This window comes from Muntiacus reevesi, chromosome 5 (assembly GCF_963930625.1).
Source record: "Muntiacus reevesi chromosome 5, mMunRee1.1, whole genome shotgun sequence".
Taxonomy (NCBI): domain Eukaryota; kingdom Metazoa; phylum Chordata; class Mammalia; order Artiodactyla; family Cervidae; genus Muntiacus; species Muntiacus reevesi.
The window spans coordinates 96,969,863-96,989,043 of NC_089253.1; the positions used below are offsets into that span (position 1 = coordinate 96,969,863).

At 61.3% G+C, this 19,181-nt stretch overlaps 2 protein-coding genes across 12 annotated transcripts; both read right to left on the reverse strand.

Annotated features, from left to right (window-relative positions):
* Positions 1–422: 422 nt before the first annotated feature.
* MMP23B (matrix metallopeptidase 23B) lies at positions 423–3,027 on the reverse strand. Of its 2 annotated transcripts, none has more exons than XM_065935939.1 (8): positions 2,674–3,027; positions 2,213–2,349; positions 1,991–2,130; positions 1,759–1,926; positions 1,228–1,392; positions 1,041–1,151; positions 840–966; positions 423–762 (listed from the first exon to the last, which is right to left on the reverse strand). In XM_065935939.1, exons 1-8 carry the CDS (start codon positions 2,830–2,832, stop codon positions 438–440), a joined length of 1,332 nt encoding a protein of 443 aa, XP_065792011.1. In that variant the 5' UTR covers positions 2,833–3,027; the 3' UTR covers positions 423–437. The 2 variants fall into 2 exon arrangements, with proteins under 2 accessions (XP_065792011.1, XP_065792012.1); XM_065935940.1 differs by having other exon boundaries at positions 494–743; positions 2,674–3,026.
* Positions 3,028–4,460: 1,433 nt separating this feature from the next.
* On the reverse strand, positions 4,461–16,657 carry MIB2 (MIB E3 ubiquitin protein ligase 2). Of its 10 annotated transcripts, none has more exons than XM_065935947.1 (20): positions 16,384–16,657; positions 14,796–14,883; positions 10,905–11,160; positions 10,650–10,821; positions 9,622–9,728; positions 9,276–9,470; positions 8,989–9,131; positions 8,776–8,883; positions 7,674–7,775; positions 7,429–7,591; positions 7,218–7,351; positions 6,984–7,132; positions 6,742–6,898; positions 6,489–6,649; positions 6,275–6,401; positions 5,955–6,188; positions 5,365–5,543; positions 5,104–5,297; positions 4,962–5,027; positions 4,461–4,786 (listed from the first exon to the last, which is right to left on the reverse strand). In XM_065935947.1, exons 3-20 carry the CDS (start codon positions 11,149–11,151, stop codon positions 4,548–4,550), a joined length of 2,877 nt encoding a protein of 958 aa, XP_065792019.1. In that variant the 5' UTR covers positions 11,152–11,160; positions 14,796–14,883; positions 16,384–16,657; the 3' UTR covers positions 4,461–4,547. The 10 variants fall into 10 exon arrangements, with proteins under 10 accessions (XP_065792019.1, XP_065792014.1, XP_065792017.1 ...); XM_065935942.1 differs by having other exon boundaries at positions 14,796–14,951; XM_065935945.1 differs by having other exon boundaries at positions 14,796–15,437.
* Positions 16,658–19,181: the final 2,524 nt, after the last annotated feature.

The window sequence follows — 19,181 nt, forward strand, 5'->3', positions numbered from 1 at the left end:
CTTCCTGGTCCTCAACGCAGGGCCCCTAGAACCAGGCATGTGAACTCTAAGCCACAGTGGGTTTTTGTACAAGGTTGTTACTGTGTTTTAAGATGTAGTAAAATATTCTTGGAGGAAAGGTCTGATATATCCTTTTTTGAGCGGCTAGTCCTGTGCTGGATCCTGAACTAGTGCTCCCTGGGGGTGTGGGGAGCCAGGGCCCCCACATTCTTGAGAGGAGGCGGGGATAAAGGGTGGCCTCCAACCCCACTTGGACCCATCTCTTCCTGACTTGCATGACCTCCAGCTACTAGTCTGGCTGGACAGGATTTGTCTGGGGCCCCCACCTGCTCCAAACTAGTTCCTTTTGCTGGTGCCCCCAGCCCCGCTCCCTAGATCACCCCACTCTTCAGGGAAGCCCTGCCTCCCCAGCACTGAGCACGTGCCAGATCCTGGCTCTAGTGGTCAGCCTGCTCAGCAGGCTCCCCACCCACTGGGCGCAAGAACAACCACCCACTATCCCAAGAAAGGGCAAGGAGACTTGAGAGACAAAGTGCTTTATCAGCGGCCTCAGCCCGAAGCGCGGCGCTCAACTCCGCACGCGGATGCGCCAGGAGTAGGTGCTGAGCACGCGCTGCCGCCGGCGCACCACACACGTGTAGGTGCCCTCGTTGATGGCGTTGGCGATGATGCTCAGGTGCGCCTCGCCCAGGGCCAGATAGCCGGGGTAGGAGAACTCCAGGGGCTCCTGGTCCTTGTACCAGCTGCGGAGAGGGCGGAGGGCTGGGCAGGGAGGGTCCCGCCCTCCCCTCTTCGTCCCACCCCCGCCCCCAGTCGGGCGCCGGGGCCGCGTCACTCACTATACTTTGCCTTTCTTGTGGAGGATCTTCTGACCACAGCGGAAGGTCACATTCCTGCCCTCGGGCACTAGCTTGGTTTTGGTCCTGGGGGGCGGCGGGGTGGCGGCCACCGTGGGAAAAGGGAACTCTGCTCGGGGTGGGGGAGCCAGATCAGCGCCGGGCGCCCCTGTGCACCCAGGCCAGGCGGACACCCGACCTCACCATAGCAGAAGTCGCAGCTGCTGGGGCACAGCCTTTTCATGAGTCGCCGGCGGGCATCGCAGAAACCCCTCCGAGCCCAGGACGCGCACACGAACAGCCGGTCCAAGCAGCCTGCGGAGGCAGACTGACCTCAGGTCGCGCCCGCCCCCGCCCGCCTCCCGCAGCCCACCACCGGCCCCGCACTCACCGTAGAGCCGGTGAAGCCCCCACAGCTCGTCCTGCGACAGTGCCTTCCAGCCGCGCAGCGTGGCGTTGAGGTGCATGAGCGCCCGGCCGTGCTGGGAGTGCATCAGGCCCAGCGCGTGGCCAATCTCATGGGCCGCCACGTGCACCAGGTCGGTGAGCCACACGCCTGTGGGCCCGGCCGATCAGCGCCCGGTACCCAGCCCAGCAACCACCCCCACCCTGCCTCCTTGCTCCCCACGGCCTGCACAGCTGCTGCAGCGCAGGGAGCCTCCCCGCCGCAGCCACGGAAGATAAGAATGTTCCAGGCCGGCGAGGCGGTGAGCTGGCCCCCAGGAATGCGGCTCCGGCTTCGGCTCCAGCGGCGTGGGGGTGGGGGTGGGGGGGCTTCAGGACTCCCGGAACCCAGGCCTACAGCCTCCAACCAGCCTTCCCCTCCCCCCAGCCTGACCTCAAATCCCCTGCACGACCCCTCAAAGACCCCCCGCTGTTCCCATGTTGTGGAGGGCCCCATGGGAGGCCAGGACCGCGTCACCTTTCTTCCAGCTGTAGCGTGTGGGGCCCAGGACCCAGTACTCGCTGTCGTCAAAGTGGATGCCGCCGTGTGGGGGAAAGAAGGCGTGGGCCAGCTCGCCCGTGGGGCCGTCGAAGCAGTGGTGCAGCGGGGAGACCAGGCAGTCCGTGTGGTTGATGGGGTAGAAGCCTGGGGGAGCACGGGCCTGAGAGAGGGCCTCTGGGTGGGGCGGGGGCAGGGGCACGGCGCCCACCTATGCGGAGATCGCTGGGCTGCTCGGGGGCCACCTCGCGGAAGCTGAAGGGGGACACGTCACTCCACATGCGGAAGGCGGCAGCCAGACCCCGCCGAGTCTCACTGGGGCTGAGCAGGTTTCTCGGGAAGGAGAGGATCCTGAGGTAGGAGTCACGGTCAGGGGTGGCGGCCGGAGACACCGTGCTCCCCCCACCTTCCAGGGCCAGGGCCAGGGCCGCACTTGTACGTAAGGTTGAAGTGTTCCCAACGCAGCCTGGCCGGGGTCAGCGTGTAGCGGCGTCTGCGGGGCGCCTGGGGGTGCGGCGGACCGAGGCTCCCGGAGGCCAGGACGCCCGAAGTCTGGGGCGCAGCGTCGCCCTTGAAGGGAAGCAAGTGCTCCGTGGGGAGGCAGTAGGGACTGTCCCCAAGCCCCAAGTCTCGAGGAAAAGAGCCTGGAAAGGGGGCGCGCTCTAGGGAGTGCTGATGGCCCCTCTTTCTGCCTTTCAGCTGTTTTTGGTTTTCTACCCTGAACCGGGTTTACTTAACAGAAAAAGTTACTAAAAACACGCCAGGTCGGAGTGGGCGGAGCTGGCGGCAGATTTGCCCCCCACCGGCCCCTCCCCCCGCATCCGCGGATACGCGGACTCACGGCCGGACTGTGGAGCCGGGGCCGGACCCACCCGTTTCCGCGCCCGCTCTCACCTGCGCTGCTCTCGCCCCGGCCCCGTTCGTCGGGGTCCCTGGCCAGGCCAACAGCACGAGCGCGGGGAAGAGGCACAGCGCGCCCAGCACGGCTCCAAGCCGGCGGGCCGGGTCGCGGGCCCCCGACGCCGCCGAGGGGACGCAGGCCCCGCGGCCCATGGCGCCTGCGGACTCGCTGTCGGGGCTGGGGCGGCGGGGCGGCGCGGCAGCGGCTCGGATTACAGCCCCGGGGGGAGGGCGCGCGGCCGCCCCTGAAGGGAACCAGCTGGCCGCCCACTGTCGGGAGCACCCCCGCCGCCTCCAGCCTGGGGCGCGGGGACCTGGGCCTCTGGGTCGGTGGCGGTGGCCTGGGCAGGGCCCGCTGGGCGGGGTCACTTGGCAGTGGGGGGGCGAGGAGGGCCCCGGACGTCAGGGAAGGGACAGACGCCAGGGACTCAGGCTTAGGCGGGAATGTCAGCTGGGGTCCCCAAACGCGCTGGAAGTTGAATGACTCGGCAACTTTTCTCCCAAACGGAGTCCCCCCAAGCCCCTCGACACCGCATGAGACCCGGCAGTGGAAACTCCATCCTGGTGAGCTGAGGACATATCCCCCGCAGGCGCTGGCGACAGGGACCCCGCAAGAGGGGAGGGACGCGGCGGGAGGGGACGTGGCAAGTGAGTACCAGGCTGAGGAAGAGGGATGGCGCCTGCGGAGCGAAGTTTGTGTGCCAGGAGGGAGAGGGACCAGCCGGGGCCAGCGGAAGGACCTGGCGGGCGACAGGGAAAGCGCACAAGGTGCGGGGTGGGGGCCATACGAGCCAGGAGTCTGCACCAGGCGCTCCCTGCGGAGCGCAAGCAGGACCCAAGTCTGGACAGTTCTGAGTAGGGGCTGGGGGCTGGGTGTCCTAAGAGCAGAAGACTCGACGGGACAGCTTTCAGGCTGCCCCTGGCTGAGGAGCCGAGCTGGGCGGGAGGTAGGCGCGGGCGCCTCTGAGCTGGGGGAACTGGGATCCAGGGCCGGGCCGGAGGCCCGCCGGGGCGGAGCGGACTGCGGGGAGGGGAGATGGGATGGGGGCTGGGGGTATTGCTCCGAGTGGAGAGGCGCCCAGCCAGAGGAGGCCGGGGATGCGGGCCCTCCCTATTCTCCATCCAGGCTTTGAGCCCAGAGTGACAGTGGCGCGCCGGGCCAGCAGGGTCAGCGCCAAGTGGCTGGCGGATAGCCTTGAGGCTCCAGGGGAGCATTTTGGTGGTTCTTGGAAAGCGCCCGGCCGCTGGGTCCAGACGAGGGCAGTCCTCCTCCCTCACTTCATGACTAAGTTCGAGCCAACACACCGACCCTCTCCGTCCTAAGTCCTGCCCTCTCCCCAGATCCGTATTCCGCCCACGCTCAGCGGTCCTGAGACCCTGCTGGGGCTCCTGGCTTGAAACCGGAGGCCTCGCCCAACTCCCCACTTAGCCAGGACCGCACAGTTTGCCGCGAGACCAGGTCCTGCTTTAGCCAAAACCCGACTCTGTAGCCCACCCCAGGGGCAGGGAGGTGGCTATTGCTGGGGTTTCGGTCCACTCAGTGCCTCTGGACGACACCGCAAGCCTGGGGCCCCGTTCTTTCTGGCCAGGGTCCAGGCCGCACTCTGGACCCGTGAGTCCTGGGAAGAAGGGCAGAATACGCGGGTCGGGAGAGGCCTTGCAAGGCCTCTGGCCAAATCGCAGAACCCAGCGCTGGGCCAACGGTGTAAGGGGTGCGGTCAGAACGGTCCGCGGTAGGGGACCCGCACGGCCCCGCCCCAGACAGGCAACCAGACACAAAGTCCAGCAATCTTTTTATAAAACACAGAGAAAGGGCTCGCGAGGGTGGCCGCGGGGGCATGGCCCCGGAACGAGGCGGGGGGCGCGGGCTACACGAAGATCTGGATGCGGTCGCGGATGGGCTGGCGGCAGATGGGGCAGGCGCTGAGCGCCGCGCCGCAGGGCGCGCACGCGCCATGGCCACACTGGAACACGAGGCGGATGTGGCTGTCGATGCAAATCGGACAGGTGATGCGCTCCTCCATCTGCCGGTAGCGGCTCTGCAGCTCCTCCACCAGCTGCCGCGGCGGGCCGGGCGCGGGGGCTGCGCTCACCACCTCCGTGCCGTCTGCGGAAGAGGTCCAGGTCAGGGGCGGGGGCTCGGGGCCGAGGTCTTGCGAGAGAACCGCGAACAGAATGTGAGCCACGAAAGGGGGCGGGGCCGCGGGCAGCGGGCAGGGCCGCGGGCGGGTGCAGCGGCCCACACCAGGGGGCAGTGGGGCGGGGCGGGCGCCGGGCCCCACCTGGGCGCAGCTTCTTGCTGATGACCACCTGGCACCTGATGCACTTCTTCATCCTGCGTGCGCACTCTGCAGGGGGAGGCCACGGTTGACTGAGGGGCCGTCCAGCCCGGCTGCCACGCCCCCCTCCCCACCCCGCACTCACCCTCGCACACTGTGCGATGCTGGCAGGGCGAGAACAGCACCAGCAGCGCCAGCTCCGAGCACACTAGGCACTCGGCGGCCTCGGGCCCCGTCGGCGCGGCCACATGCAGGTTGGTCACAGTGTTCGGAGCACTGAGCACCAGTCTTGGGCCCTGGGCCGAGCCCCCGCTGCCACCGCCGCCAGCCTGCCGCTCCCTGCGTGGGGACAGGGGTCTTGAAAGGGCCCGGAGCTTCGAGCCCGCCCCCCGCCCCGCCGGCTCACCGGAAGCGCTGAGCACAGCCCTGCAGGGCTTTGAGCAGGCGACCCTCAGCAGCCAGGTCCAGGGGGCTCCGGCCGCGGTGGTTGGCATAGCTCAGGTCGGCGCCCTCCAGCGCTAAGAAGTAGGCGATCGCTGCGCCCGCCGTCAGCTCCGCGCTGCCTGGAAGGCCCGAGGCCTGTAGCTGGATGGCAGGACAGACGCTGGTGAGGGCGATCGCCTGGAAATGCTGGCCTGAAGGAAGCCTCGGCTGGTACCTGGCTGCAGAGGCCTGAGCACCTGCTCCCTGAGGCCCCTGGAGCCAAAGGCAAAGGGCCCCACTGGGCAGCTGGTGGCATGGAGGCCGTGTTCTGACACACCACTCGGCCTATGGCAGGGCCAAGCCCTACTAGACCCCACTCCCTCTCCCAAGCTGGTCAGACTCTCAGGAACATTGGGCCAGCAGTGGTGACCAGGGTCACAGAACAAACCACTGTGGCCCAGCCTGCCCACCCTACGAGGCTTGGTCTGGCCATCCTGAGGGCAGAGAGGGCAGAGGAACCTGTGGCCCAGTTCTGCGTCCCCCTCCCCAGCACCCAGAGTCACAATTCCTCACCCTGGACAGCAGCTGCAGGGGACCCGGGTCCCCTGCGCCCCCATCAGCTGCCAGAGGCAGCAGCTGGTGGCGCTGCAGGGCCACGTGCAGAGCTGTGTCCCCCTCCTCATCCTCCGCGTTGATGCTGCAGCCGGCATCCACCAGCAGTGGCACCAGCCCCACGTGGGCCTGCTGCACAGCCAGGTGCAGCGGAGACTGCAGCTTACGGTTGCGAGCGTTCACATCACAGTGGCCCTGGGGAGGGGTGGGCACGGGCTCAACCCAGGGACCCTGGTGGGCCCTGACACCCCAGTCCATGGCCCAGGGGACTCTGTCCACACCTCTCGGATAAGAACTTGGGCCACCTCCCTGTGGTTGTTGAAGGCGGCCAGGTGCAGTGCCGTGAACCCATCCTCCTTCTTGGCGTCCACCAGCTGCCGGGCCCGCGCCAGAATCCTCCTGACAGCTCTGTGGGAGCAGGGAGATGCCTCTGGGGTCGGGGGCGACCCCGTGGCCCAGTGGCACAGCAGGAGCTGTGTGTCACCCCAAACTCACAGTGTGTGGCCTTTGAGGGATGCGTGGTGCAGCAGGGTGAAGCCCTGGCTGTTGGTGGCAGTGACATCGATGCCCGGCACCTCGGTGAGGACCTCCACAATGCCGCTGGCACCAGTGCCCGCTGAGATGGCGCAGTGCAGGGGTGTGTCAGCATGGGCATCCTGCCGGTGGTAGGCCAGTGATCACTTGGCAAAGAGGTCTCAGCCACGACCTCCTTGACCCCAGGGCCAGAGCCAGGGGACCCAGCACTCACAGGCAGGTTGACGTCACAGCCACGCTCACAGAGGACCTTCACCACCTCCAGGAAGCCCCTCTGCACGGCCACATGCAGTGCTGAGCTCCGAGTGCTGTTCAGAGCATTGGCCCCACAGCCTGAGCTCAAGAGTACCCGGGCAGCCTCGGGCTGGTTCCTGGCAGGAGAGGAAGCAGGAGGGGCGTTGTGCCCACTGACTGGACCTGTAGGCCCAGCCCCCTCGCACTCTGGCCGGGCCTCACCCCAGGGCTGCATAGTGCAGTGCTGTGTTGCCCTCGTCATCCGGCAGGTCAATGCCCGCCTGAGCCTGCAGCAGCAGCCGCACCAGCTCCACCTGGCCTAGGTAGGTGGCCATCTGCAGGGCAGTCCTGCCCTGATTCTTGGTGTCCACCTGCCGGGAGAGGCAGAGGGTCAGTCCCTGGCCCTTGGCCCCCTCACTGGGGCTGGCTGGGCCGGGAGGCAGGTCTCGGGCTCGCCTGTTCCGGGTGCCGCCGCAGCAGGTCCAGAGCCCGGGCGACATTGCCCAGAGCCACCTCCACCACCAGCCTCCCTGGGTGCTCCAGGTCACTCTTCTGGGCTCGAAGCTTGTCCAGGACAACGCTCAGGGAGCCTGGGGAAGGTGGGATTGAGGGTCAGTGGTGGCCAGGGCAGCCCTGCCCCAACCAGCTGGTCACTGGATGCCCTCACTTTTGTTCTCCCGGGCTCGCCCAGCTACGTCCAGGTTGGCATCTTCCTCAGGCCGGTAGGCCACCAGGCAGGAGGGGCTGAAGGTCCACAGCTTCCCACTGACCAGCACACCCACGTTCCCATCTCCGAAAACCTTCAGCACTCTCCCAATGCGGCCCAGAGCCTGAATGAGGAGAGGGTGGGGTCACAAGCGTGCCTCCCAGGGGTAAGTGTGATAGGCATGGAAGTAAGGGTGGGAGACTCACAGGGGCCATGTCATCAGTCCACTCCCCATGGCCAGCCTGCAGCCGCTTCACCGTGTCAAGGTCGTCGATAACCCGCACCACCTCACCCACCAGGCAGTTTTGCTGAGTGACAGAGGAGCACGAGAGAAGCACATGAGGAGCCCCAGCGGGCATGGTTGCCCAGAGTCGGAGAGCAGAAAGGCCCCCACCCTCGTTCAGTTCCACCTCATCGGGACCCCAGCCCCTGCCTGAAAACACAACCAGAGGGTCTCACCCAATAAGGGTGACAGGTGACCAGGACAGCCCTGCCGGCCCAGCCTGAGAGCCACGGGGGTGATGGTCAGAGCCAGCTCAGGGGTGTTCAGGCTGGGGCAGGCCTCACCACGGGCTGATGGAGGGGTGGGCAGTATGGCCAAGACCAGCCCAGTCAAGCTTGGAGGAGGGGCGCCAGGATGACTGGGGACAGAGCCTGAACATGGCGGGGCCAGGGGCTGCTCCTCCCGCACCCTAAACCTTCCCTGGCAACTTTATCCACACCTACCCTCACCTGCTCAGACAGAACTCACTCTATAAACCACCTGTCCTGTGACCCCACCACAACCCCTCCTTGAAGGCCCACATGTCCCAGGTGTCCCCAGCTTGAGCTGAGTGCTGGCTCTGCATTCTCTCCAGGGGCCATCACCGGATGCTCTGCCACCTGCCCTCCACCTCCTCCCTCCTGCTTCTGAGAAATGCTGCTTCTCAAACAGCTCCCACCATGCCCCACCCTAATCCAGGGTGGTGTCCTAAGGATCCACCCCTGTCCTAAGGGGCCTTCCCACCCTTCAGGCAGCACCCGGGAGCATTCTAGGAACTCTGCCCAACCATGCCACCTGCAGCCTGCAAAGCTCCCCTGGCCCTCAGAACACATGCTGGGGCCTGGTCTCCTGCTCCCCACTTCCAACAACACCCTGGGCCTCCCCTTCACATCTAGGTCCCTCTTCGTGGACTGAATCCCCTTTAAACCCACCAGGCCCTGACCTCGTACTTCAGGGCTAGAGGAAGGCACTCCCAGGGCCAAGAAGGTACATGAAAGGGGGTGCAGAAGTGAGCAGAAGGGGCTCAGCTCAGCCCCCCCATGCACCTTGGTGAGAGCCCCAGGGTGGAAGGTCCAGCGGGTCTTGTGGCTGAACTGCACACGCACGTCCCCACGGTCTGTGATGCGGTGCACGGTGCCCGTCTGTCCGATAAACTGTGGCGGGTCATGGAGGCAGTGGCCAGGTGGAGCAGGGAGGGCGGGGGGGCCAGAGGACATGGGGAGGGTGGGCACGGGAACTCACCAGGTGGGGCATCTCACCTTGGCCATCCGGGGGTTCCACCCGCCGTGGCCTTCCTGCATCTCCCTCAGCACGTCCGTGTCCAGCAGACACTTGACCTTGTCCCCACGTTGGAAGGGCTGGCCGTCAGCACTGACCCTGCGCTGCAGCTCTGCGGGCTTGCCTGGGGGTGGGGGGTGCAGCAGGGTTGGCTCAGGCGGTTCCTTCTGCCCACACCACTCACCTCAATGACTCCAGAGACCACCCCCAGGTCCAGGGCAGGACGGAGGGCAAATGGGGGGGGCACGTGGTGGACGGCCACCCATACCAAGCCTTGGGAGGTGCTCCCTGTAATAGAAGCCGCCAGCAGCCTCGCCCACACACTTGAGGTCCACCTTGCCCTTGTGGCCCACACGGTACACGTTGGTGGTGCCATCAGCCCACGTCACACTGGCCACGCTCCGGCCTGTCTCCACATCCCAGCCACGGATGTCCACCACTCGGCCTGGCTTCCCTTCTCCTCCTGGGAAGACAGTGGCCCCACCAGCAGGGTAAACCCACGCCACAAGGATGAGCCACAGCTGGTGGCAACCGCCTCCCACAACCGCCCCCCCACCTTCCCACCCACCACCCAACATCCTGTGAAACCCCCACCTTCCCGCCCTCTCACTCACCATCCTGTGAGCCCCACTCCCAGTCGGGGCCCCGAACCACCTTCGCCCCTTGGAAGATGCCCCTTAACGGGATCCTTGGGAGGCCCTGGCGGGGACTCAGCATGACCCTACAGGAGACAGAGTGGGTCCCAGGCCATGAAGGGCAGTAGTCCCAGGAGCAGACCCTCTGCTCTAGCAGCCCTGCTCCCCATTCCCACTCCGGGTTCTCTTCCCCTGGAACAGAAGGCCCCCCAGGCCAGTGCCCTCCACACTGGACCTTGAGTGGGGCTGCCGACTGGTTCCCTCCAGGGGCCTTTCATGACACCAGGTTGGACGGGTGCTCCAGGCCCACCCTCACCGCATGGTTCCTGTGTGTGGTCACACCACATCTGCCACCTCCTGGAGAGCTAGGTATCCTGTCAGAGCTATGCCCAGAGCTCAGCACCTGGCCTGGCCTGGGGAGGGTTCAGCATGTGGGAAACGCTGGCGTGAGGAAGGCAGGCTTGACCAGAGGTGTCGGATGGCTGCTCCCAGCTCCCTCGCTAGCCAGCACATCCCTCCCCTCCCCGGGTGGGGGTGTCAAGGAGGTGAGGGCGACAGTGCAGGGGGCGGGGGTGCGCCTCTGGGTGCCCATTCTCCCTAGCATGGGCCATCCTGACCACAGCAGATGCAAGCAGCACACCCCACACAGGCCACTCTCAGAGCCCCAGTCAGGCAACACTGGGGGGCCAGTGAGAGCCTGGCGAGAGGAAGGGACAGGGTGAGGAGACCCCATCCACAGCACCGACCTCCGCAGACCTGCTAGGTGGACACAGTCGCCTTCTGTAGGGGGTGAGGGCTGGTGTCAATGCTCAAGCCCCTGGGGTGATCACGAGCCTGGTCACTCCTCCAGGAAATGGCTCAGGACAGACCTGACCTGCAGCAGAGCAGTCAGCAGGAGGCAGCTCCAGCCCTCTCGGACTGAGGCTCGTCATGTGTCGGAGGCATTCTCAGGAAGCCCTGGACGCTGGCCGGTGGGGTGGGACACTGGGAAGGCTGGGGGGACTCACGGGCGCGAGTGGGCCGTCTCATAGCGCTCGAAGGCGTGGGCCAGGTCGTGCTTGTTGTGCATGTAGCACTGCGTGCAGAGGTCGTAGTCGAAGCAGATACGGCATTTCCAGCGCATGCCCCGCAGCCCGTGCTTCTTGCAGCAGTCGCAGATGATGTTGGGGTGGCGGACGCCTGCGGGGCGCAGCGTCAGGTGTGCCGCCGGCCCCGCCCCCAGCCCAGCTCCGCCCCAGTCCCGCCCCTGGGCCCGCACCGACCGATTTGGGCGTTGTCATAGAGCAGCAGGTCATGTGCGCCCTGGTAGCCAGCGCGGTAGTTGGTGCGGGTGCCGTGGTCCCACTGCACGACCACTGTGCGGTCAGGGGTCGAAGGGCTGCCGTGGCGGCCGAGCTCCACCACCGTGCCCACGCCACCCTCGCCGCCGTCCTGCTGGCCCCACTTCCAGTCCACGCCGCGCACCACGCGCATGCCCACCTGCACGCCCGCTTGGGGGTCTGGGTCCATGGTGGAGACCTGCGTGGAGAGGGGAACATCGGGCCACATGGAGAAAGCCTCACGAGGTCACACCAGAAGACTGCCAGGGAGAGACGGAAACCAGTGTGGGGGAGGGGGCACGTTGGAATGCCCTAAGGCTGGAGGGCAGGTGGGACACCTCTCTGGAAAGCGACCCCTTCCCCAGCAGCTGCGGGGAGCTGGAGCAGTAGTGTGAGGGCAGTCCTGGTGAAGGGACTTCAGATCCCCAGGGACCAGGGAATAAGATCTGGTCAGGAGGTCTACACACCAGCAGATCAGGTTCTGGGTGGCTGGCATGGGGAGCGGGGGCGGCTACTAGGACTGCAGACATCAATATGCAAGGTAAGACAAAACTTTCCTAAGAAACACTGGCCGGCACTTAAGTCTGGTGTACCCAGAGTGAGGAAAGAGAGCCTGCTGACCTCATGCACAAAGCAGACTATCTGACAGAAAACAGGAAAACCCTGGGTACCTCCAGCACCTAACACACTTGGGGACTGATGCTACTCACAGCCCAGTGAGCAGTGCGCCATCACTTGGACCTCACTGCTGGGCCTTCTTCTGAGAGGTGTGGCCTGGCCACCCCAGGCAGGAGGAGGCACTGTTCACAGCAGGGCCCGCCTTGCAGGCTCAAGGGTGAACCGGGTCCTGACAAGATTTACTTTCAAAGGACCATGACCCACCACACTACACAACAGAGCTCACAAACAGACGCTGAAGGAGAGGAGCAGTGTACCTGACCCCACCAATAGGAAGCTCAACAACAGAACAAGCAAACCCAGGGCGTTGGAGGCAGGGCGACAGTGGCTGAGGCAGTCACCGGGGCTTGGAACTGGGGACATGCTATTTCCCCATCTGGGTGCCAATTACACGTGTTCACTTTGCAAAGCTGGATTACTCATGACCTGTGCCTCCTGGTATTATGTGATTCCTCAATAAAATTGGTTTAACATGAATGGATTTGAACAACCCCCAAGAGTTTAAAGCAATAGAACCTGAAGTGGGAGGGGACTCGGGGCCCCTCAAGATAGTAGTGAAGAGGGAGGGATTTCGGGGGCCCAGGACAGTAAGACAGCAGTCACCCCTCCATCTCTGGAGACTGCCTCCCCAGCATGAGGACCCCAAGGCTGGGGAAGATGCAGGCCTGGATCCCTGAACGAAACTCACTGCACTGCAGGGCTCCTGGAAGGCCAGGAGAGCCTGAGGCCTGCTGGGGTATAGCGGCTCCCTCTAGTGTCCAGTGGCTCAGAGCAGCCATAGGCCGCCAGGCCAGCCCAAGGCTCGGCCAGCAACAGGGAAGGAGACCCACGTGTTACCCCTGCACCTGGACCACCCCCCGTAACCCCAGCCTAACAATCAGCATCCCAGGCCTGAGCTCACAGGTCACCTGACGGCCACCCTCTGTTCAGTCACACCTGCAGGCCAGCGCCGGGCACAGAGTATGCAGGGGAGGGGCACTGCCTACAGGGCAAGGCTCCTGGGCCACACCCAGCCTAGAGTCCAAGTGAATGACCCTCAGATTCTCAGTGGTATGAACTGCTCAGCCAGCTCAGCCTTCTACGAGTCCTCCCCTGCCCCCACAGGTGCCTGTGCTCACTCCCTCCTCACCCCGCCCAGGACCGCCAGGGCTTCCAGATACAGGTGGACCATCCAAAATGACGAGTCTTTCCCGACTCGAGGCCTAGTCTCAGCAAGACACCCCGCTGCTCCTTCACCTGACGGCTGCCCCGCAGGGGCTATGAGGCCTCCTGCTCCCGCTGCCCTCCAGCCACCCTCTCCCCATGGCCTCTGGACCTACTGAAGACGGGGCACCAGGGTTTTCCTGTCCTGCTAGCCACAGCGAGAAGCCCACATGAGGATGCCTGTGGCTCTTTGGTGCCAGCGAGCCCCAGACAAGGGCAGAGCCTGTGGGCTGCTGCCTTGTCAGAGGGCTGTTCACGTGTGGCCTCTGCCTCCTGCCTGGCGTCTCTCTGTCAGCAACTGCCACTCATGTGCAAGCGGGCAGGGCAGCCCAGCCTAAGCCACTGGCCCAACGGCAGGGAGGAGGCATTGCCCTTCAGGGAGCCTCCAGGGTTGCCATGGCTCCCGGGCAGGGCTGAGCTGCCCCCTACTCTTCCCAGGCGTTCCTGCTGAGCTAGTCAGCCAGGCAGCCACATACCCAAACAAGTATGGGCCGACAGGCAGCGAGAGTGCCTGCTCACAGGGGACATGCCACCTGCAAGGCCCAGAAACTGGCCCTGGACTGAGATAAAGGGGCAGGAAAGTGCACTCTCCCAAGAGTCAGCACCACAGTTATTCTGTAGCCTGTGAGCCCAGCCTCTCAGCCCACCTGGCCGGCTGCTGCACCCACCCTTCCTGTAGGCCTACAGATCCACTGGCCATGGGCCGCAGACTGTCTCCAACAAGACTTAGGGTTATTGGACACCTTAAGCAGGAGAGCAGGTGTGGCCAGTGCCTGGCTCTGCCCTCAGGGGGATGGGCAGAGAATGGTTGGGGGTGGAAGGTGTCCAGCAAGGTCTGTGGGAAAAGAGGACCAAGACTCAGCCAGCAGTGGCTCTACTAGGTCACCAGCAAAGTCCAGCCTGTCACAAGAAGTGCCTCTGACCAGCACCTGTCGTGTTCACATCCCTATTTATAGCACGGCCAGGCAGTTCTCCAGTGCTAGCCAGCAACCTGCCATGCTCCCTAAGTATGTGCCCCTGGGAGCCCACTAGCCCATGGGGGACAGAGCTGAATGGACACGCTGAGCCTCGGGCTTTCTCCCACTCAGACCAGTGCCCCTGAAGGAAGAGAGTGAACAGAGAAGAGCAGTCCTCCCCTCCGCACTCCACCCCAGGTGCCCAGGTGGATCCTGTACCACAGCACCTCCACCCAGCCTGGCATCACCCCAGCTGGGTCTGAGCAGGGCCCCCAACAATGCCCCCTGCTTGCCCTCCTGGCTCCCAGACCTTGATGCTTGGGCACAGCATTGTAGGACACCCGTGAAGCAGCCCAGAGGCTTTCCAGGCCTCTCTGCTACTCTGCCACCTGCCTCCCTGCCTGGTCTTTGTCATTGTTGTCACCAAGACGCAGGACATGGCCATTCATGCTCATGTGACCCCCAGGTCCCCAGCCCTTCCACAATCAGGGCTCACTATCTCACCTCAGAAGGTCTCCCAGGGTGTGAAGGGAGGGGATGGCAAGTGGGAAATAGACCGGGGTCAGGGGAAGGGAGGGGATAGGGAGGAAAGGAACTCTTGTTTCAGTGAGAAATTCACCCAGAGCGCTCTTCCTTTTTCTCCTTTTGGCAGAAACACAGTACTCTAACATCTTCCTCAGAGCTTACAACCCAGGCACCTGGTGGCACCAGAACCCCCAAAGGCTGTCGCTGCAAAGGTTTATGATGACCCTGAGGGTTTCCCAGGTGGTGCGATGCTAAAGAATCCTGCCAATGCAGGAGACAAAGGAGATGGGGGTTCCATCCCTCAGTGGAGAAGATCCCCTGGAGTAGGAAATGCAACCCACTCTAGTATTCTTGCCTGGAAAACTTTATGGACAGAGGTGCCTGATGACCAGCAATTCATGGGGTCGCCAACAGTCGGACACGGCGAAGTGCGAACACAGAGGCACTCAGGGCATGAGCAGCTGGCACTTACCTTAGCGTATACACCAGCCTCTTGTCAGCATCCCAAATGCTTAGCTGCTGTTTCTCGGGTCACAATTGTGCTCAGCCACCAAGATTTCCTGTTGGAGATTGGAATCCATGGCTGACACAAAGCACAGCAAACCAAACAGGTAGCCAGTCAGCAGGTCTGGGGAAAAATGGGTTTTAAAAGGCAGTCTTACACTTTTAGCATTTACCACTCCAACCAAATGGGTGGACACCTGGGTCTGCTCTATTGGTTTACTAGTTTCTCTTTGGAAGGCAGAAGTATTTCTAAAGCACACGTTTAGACAATATAGAAATAAAGTATTTGCACTATTTTGATTATTTTATGAAAAAAACTTTAAAAAGCTGCAAAGAGTAAATCCCATTTAGCTAGGAAGTTGGCAAACTGTCTTTATTGAGAAGAATCAACTTGGGTGCTGAATGCTGGCCACCAGAGGCTGCCACTCCTTTCTGGGCACCTCCGGCTGGTCTAATGATGGAGTTTAAATCCGCACCACGTGTGGCACAGTCAACTGGCAAGACTTGGCGAATCACAGGCTCCAGTCATGTGGCAGCTCTGGCTGAAGCCGAGGTGGACATCCTGAGTGGCCAGGGAGTCTGGCCTGTCAGTCACCTGCTGGAAGAAGGCCTAAAGGAAGTAGAGGGAGGCCATCACCCTAATTCTGGCGACCCAGACAGAACCCCTCAGGCACTCTGCAGACAGAGCAGTCACCACCCAACCACTGCACAGGGCCAGTCTTGGGCGGGAGCATGATATTCAGGTACTTGTTGCACCTGGAGCAACAGGCCAGAGGGAGAGAGCGAGGAGGGGACCTGCCAGGAAGGACCTGGTGTGCCAGTGTTTCCACTGTAACGCTGCGGCAACCCCTGCCCCGCTGATGCCCACCAGGAGCCTGTCTGGCACCTTTACTTATTTTCTCTATTGGTTCTGAACTCAAAAGGAGAGAGGCAGGATTATTCACACCCCAACACCCTAGACACATTCAAAAACAAGCAAAACCTCTCTGACGCGGGATCAGACAAAATCTGAGCCCCTCAAGAGCTCTCTTATCTAGCTGTCCAATCGCCCCCCGCCCGCCTACAGACAGGTGGGCTGCAGCCCTGAAGCCTGGAGACTTGGGGGTTGGCCTTTAACCTTTGGCTCAAGCCCTGAGCCATCAGACCCTGCGGCGGCGGTGGAGGCGGGGGGAATGCCAAGACGCACAATCAGCGCCTCGCTGGTTTGTCTGCACGCCCATGCCCGGCCCACGCTCACGACCCCAGAGCTGCCCCAAGGGCCTGCCTCCTACCCTGCAGGGCTCCGAGGGTCTAGGGCCGCCGGGGTAGGGACCGGAAGGCTGGCGGACCCGGCTCAGCCGACGTCAGAGCTCAGCGCTGCGCCTTGGACTCCAGCAGCTGGCCTGCGGGGGGGCGGGGCTGGACAGGCTGAGCCGGGCGCCCACCCTGAAAGTGACCCCTTCCTCACTCGTTCGGGTGCGTCCCGCCCGTCATTCGTCACCTTCCTCGGGAAACCTCCCCGGGCTCCCGCCGCTGCCGACCCTGGGCCTGGTGGCCCTGTCGACCCTTCCACTTGCCCGGAAGTTTGCGTCCGGGCCGTTCTGCGCCTAGGCTCCGGGGGCCAGAGAAGGGCCGAGTTTGTCAGTCGGTCGGCTGCGGCCTCAGTGTGTGGGGCGGCCAACCCGCGAGCTAGACTTCTCTGAGCCAGCCAACCTGCCAGGTGCTCAGCTGTGCCGCGTAGCGCCAGAGCCCACTGGCTGAGGCCGCCCGAAGCCCCCGGCGCCAGGGGCTCAGGGGCCAACGCGAGGCCTGCCGGGACCCGTAGTCCGCAGCCCCCTGGGACCACGGCCGAGGGGCGGGCCCGAACCACAACTCCCAGGAGGACCAGCAGATCCGTGACGTAAGGGGAGTGAGGGCTGAGCTACGGCCCTAGCCCCGCCCCGACAGGGAGGGGAGCCGCCAGCCTTGCCTCGGCGAGAATGATTCGGGTCCGCTCTCGCGTCTGACAACGTGTGCACAGTCGTGAGATGAATGCAGACTGCAAACCACGGCAGTTCTCGTGCCTCTCAATGCGTTGGGCTGCGGCCAGGGCGGCGTGGGGACACTGGCACCCCAGGCGCCGGGCTTCGGAAGACTGCGCACGCGTAGGCCGGGAAAGAGAAGACCAGACCACCACGCCCCTGCGGTGGAGGGGCGGGGCCAGATGCGGAAGTGCGTCACCCTCGCCTGGCCCTACGTGGCGCAGCTGGTTTCAGAGCCGCGTTGGGTTGCTGTGGAGACGGTTTGCTGCGTCTTCTGGGTGTAGCGATGAGGCGTTTTCACAACTTTTTTAACTTGATATATTTTAAAATCAGAGTTACGCCAGTGCATGGTGTGTGTGTGTGTGTTTAATTCTCGCAGAAATGAAGACAGTGAAAAACATCTGTCACATGCCAGTGAAAAACATCTGTCACATTCCAGTCTCCCCCAGAGACAAATACTTCCAACCCTTGTAATAGCTTTTCTTCTGACAGAAACCCCTACGTTTCTCAGCTGGAGAAGACTAGTTTTTGATGTATTAAATTTAGACATTTTGGGGACTTCCCTGATGGTCCAAAGCGAAAACAGTGCCCAGTTGTGGATGTGACTAGTGGTGGAAGTAAAGCCTGATGCTGTAAAGAACAATATTGCATAGGAACCTGGAATGTTAACCCAAGAATCAAGGTAAATTGGAAGTGATCAAATAGGAGATGGCAAGAATGTACATCAACATTTTAGGAATCAGTGACCTAAAATGGACTAGAATGGGCAAGTTTAATTCAGATGACCATTGTAACTACTACTGTGGGCAAGAATCTCTTAGAAGAAATGGAGTAGCCCTCATAGTCAACAAAAGAGTCTGAAATTCAATACTTGGGTACAATCTCAGAAATGAAAGTATGATCTCTGTTCGTTTCCAAGCAAACCATTCAATATCACAGTAATTCAAGTCTATGCCCTGACAGCTAATGCTGAAGAAGCTGAAGTTGAACGGTTCCTCTATGATGATCTACAAGACCTTGTAGAACTAACACCAAAAAAAGATGTAATTTTCATCACACAGGACTGGATTGCAAAACTGGAAAATCTAGAGATACCTGGAGTAACAGGCAAGATTGCCTTTGGAGTACAAAATGAAGCAGGGTAAAGGCTAACAGTTTTGCCAAGAGAATGCACTTGTCATAGCAAACACCCTCTTCCTACAACATGAGAGAGAGAACTCTACACATGGACATCACCAGATGTCAATACCGAAATCAGATTGACTATATTCTTTGTAGCCAAACATCGAGAGGCTCAATACAATCAGCAAAAATAAGCCCAGAGGCTGACTGTAGCTCAGATCATGAACTCCTTATTGGCAAATTCAGACTTAAAGAAAGTGGAGAAAACCACTAGGCCATTCAGGTATGACCTAAATAGAATCCCTTATGATTGATTATACAGTAGAGGTGACAAATAGATTCAAGGGATTAGATCCGATAGAGTCCTGAAGAACTATGGATGGAGGTTTGTGAAATTCTACAAGAGGCAGGGATCAAGACCATCCCCAAGAAAAAGAAATGCAAAAAAGCAAAATGGTTGTCTGAGGAGGCTTTACAAATAGCTGAGAAAAGAAGATAAGCAAAAGGCAAAGGAGAAAAGGAAAGACGTACCCATTTGAATACAGAGTTCCAAAGAATAGCAAGGAGAGATAAGAAAGACTTCCTCAGTGATCAATGCAAAGAAAGAGACGAAAACAGAATGGGAAAGACTAGGGATCTCCTTTAAAAATTAGAGGAAACATTTCATGGAACCAAAGGAACATTTCATGTAAAGACGGGCACAATAAAGGACAGAAACAGTATGGACCTATCAGAAGCAGAAGATATTAAGAAAAAGTGACAAGAATACACAGAACCACACAAAAAAAGATCTTCATGACCCAGATAACCACGATGGTGTGATCACTCACTTAGAGCGAGACATCTTGGAATGCGAAGTCAAGTGGGCCTTAGGAAGCATCACTACACACAAAGCTAGTGGAAGTGATGGAATTCCAGTGGAGCTATTTCAAGTCCTGAAAGATAATGCTGTCAAAGTGCTGCACTCAATATGCCGGCAAATTTGGAAAACTTAACAGTGGCCACAGGACTGTAAAAGGTCAGTTTTCATTCCAATCCCAAAGAAAGGCAATGCCAAAAAAAAAAAAAAAATGTTCAAACTACCGCACAATTGCACTCATCTCACACACTAGGAAAGTAATGCTCAAAATACTTCAATCAACGCTTCAACAGTACATGAGCTGAGAACTTCCAGATGGTCAAGCTGGATTTAGAAAAGGCAGAGGAAGCAGAAATCAAATTGCCAATGTCCA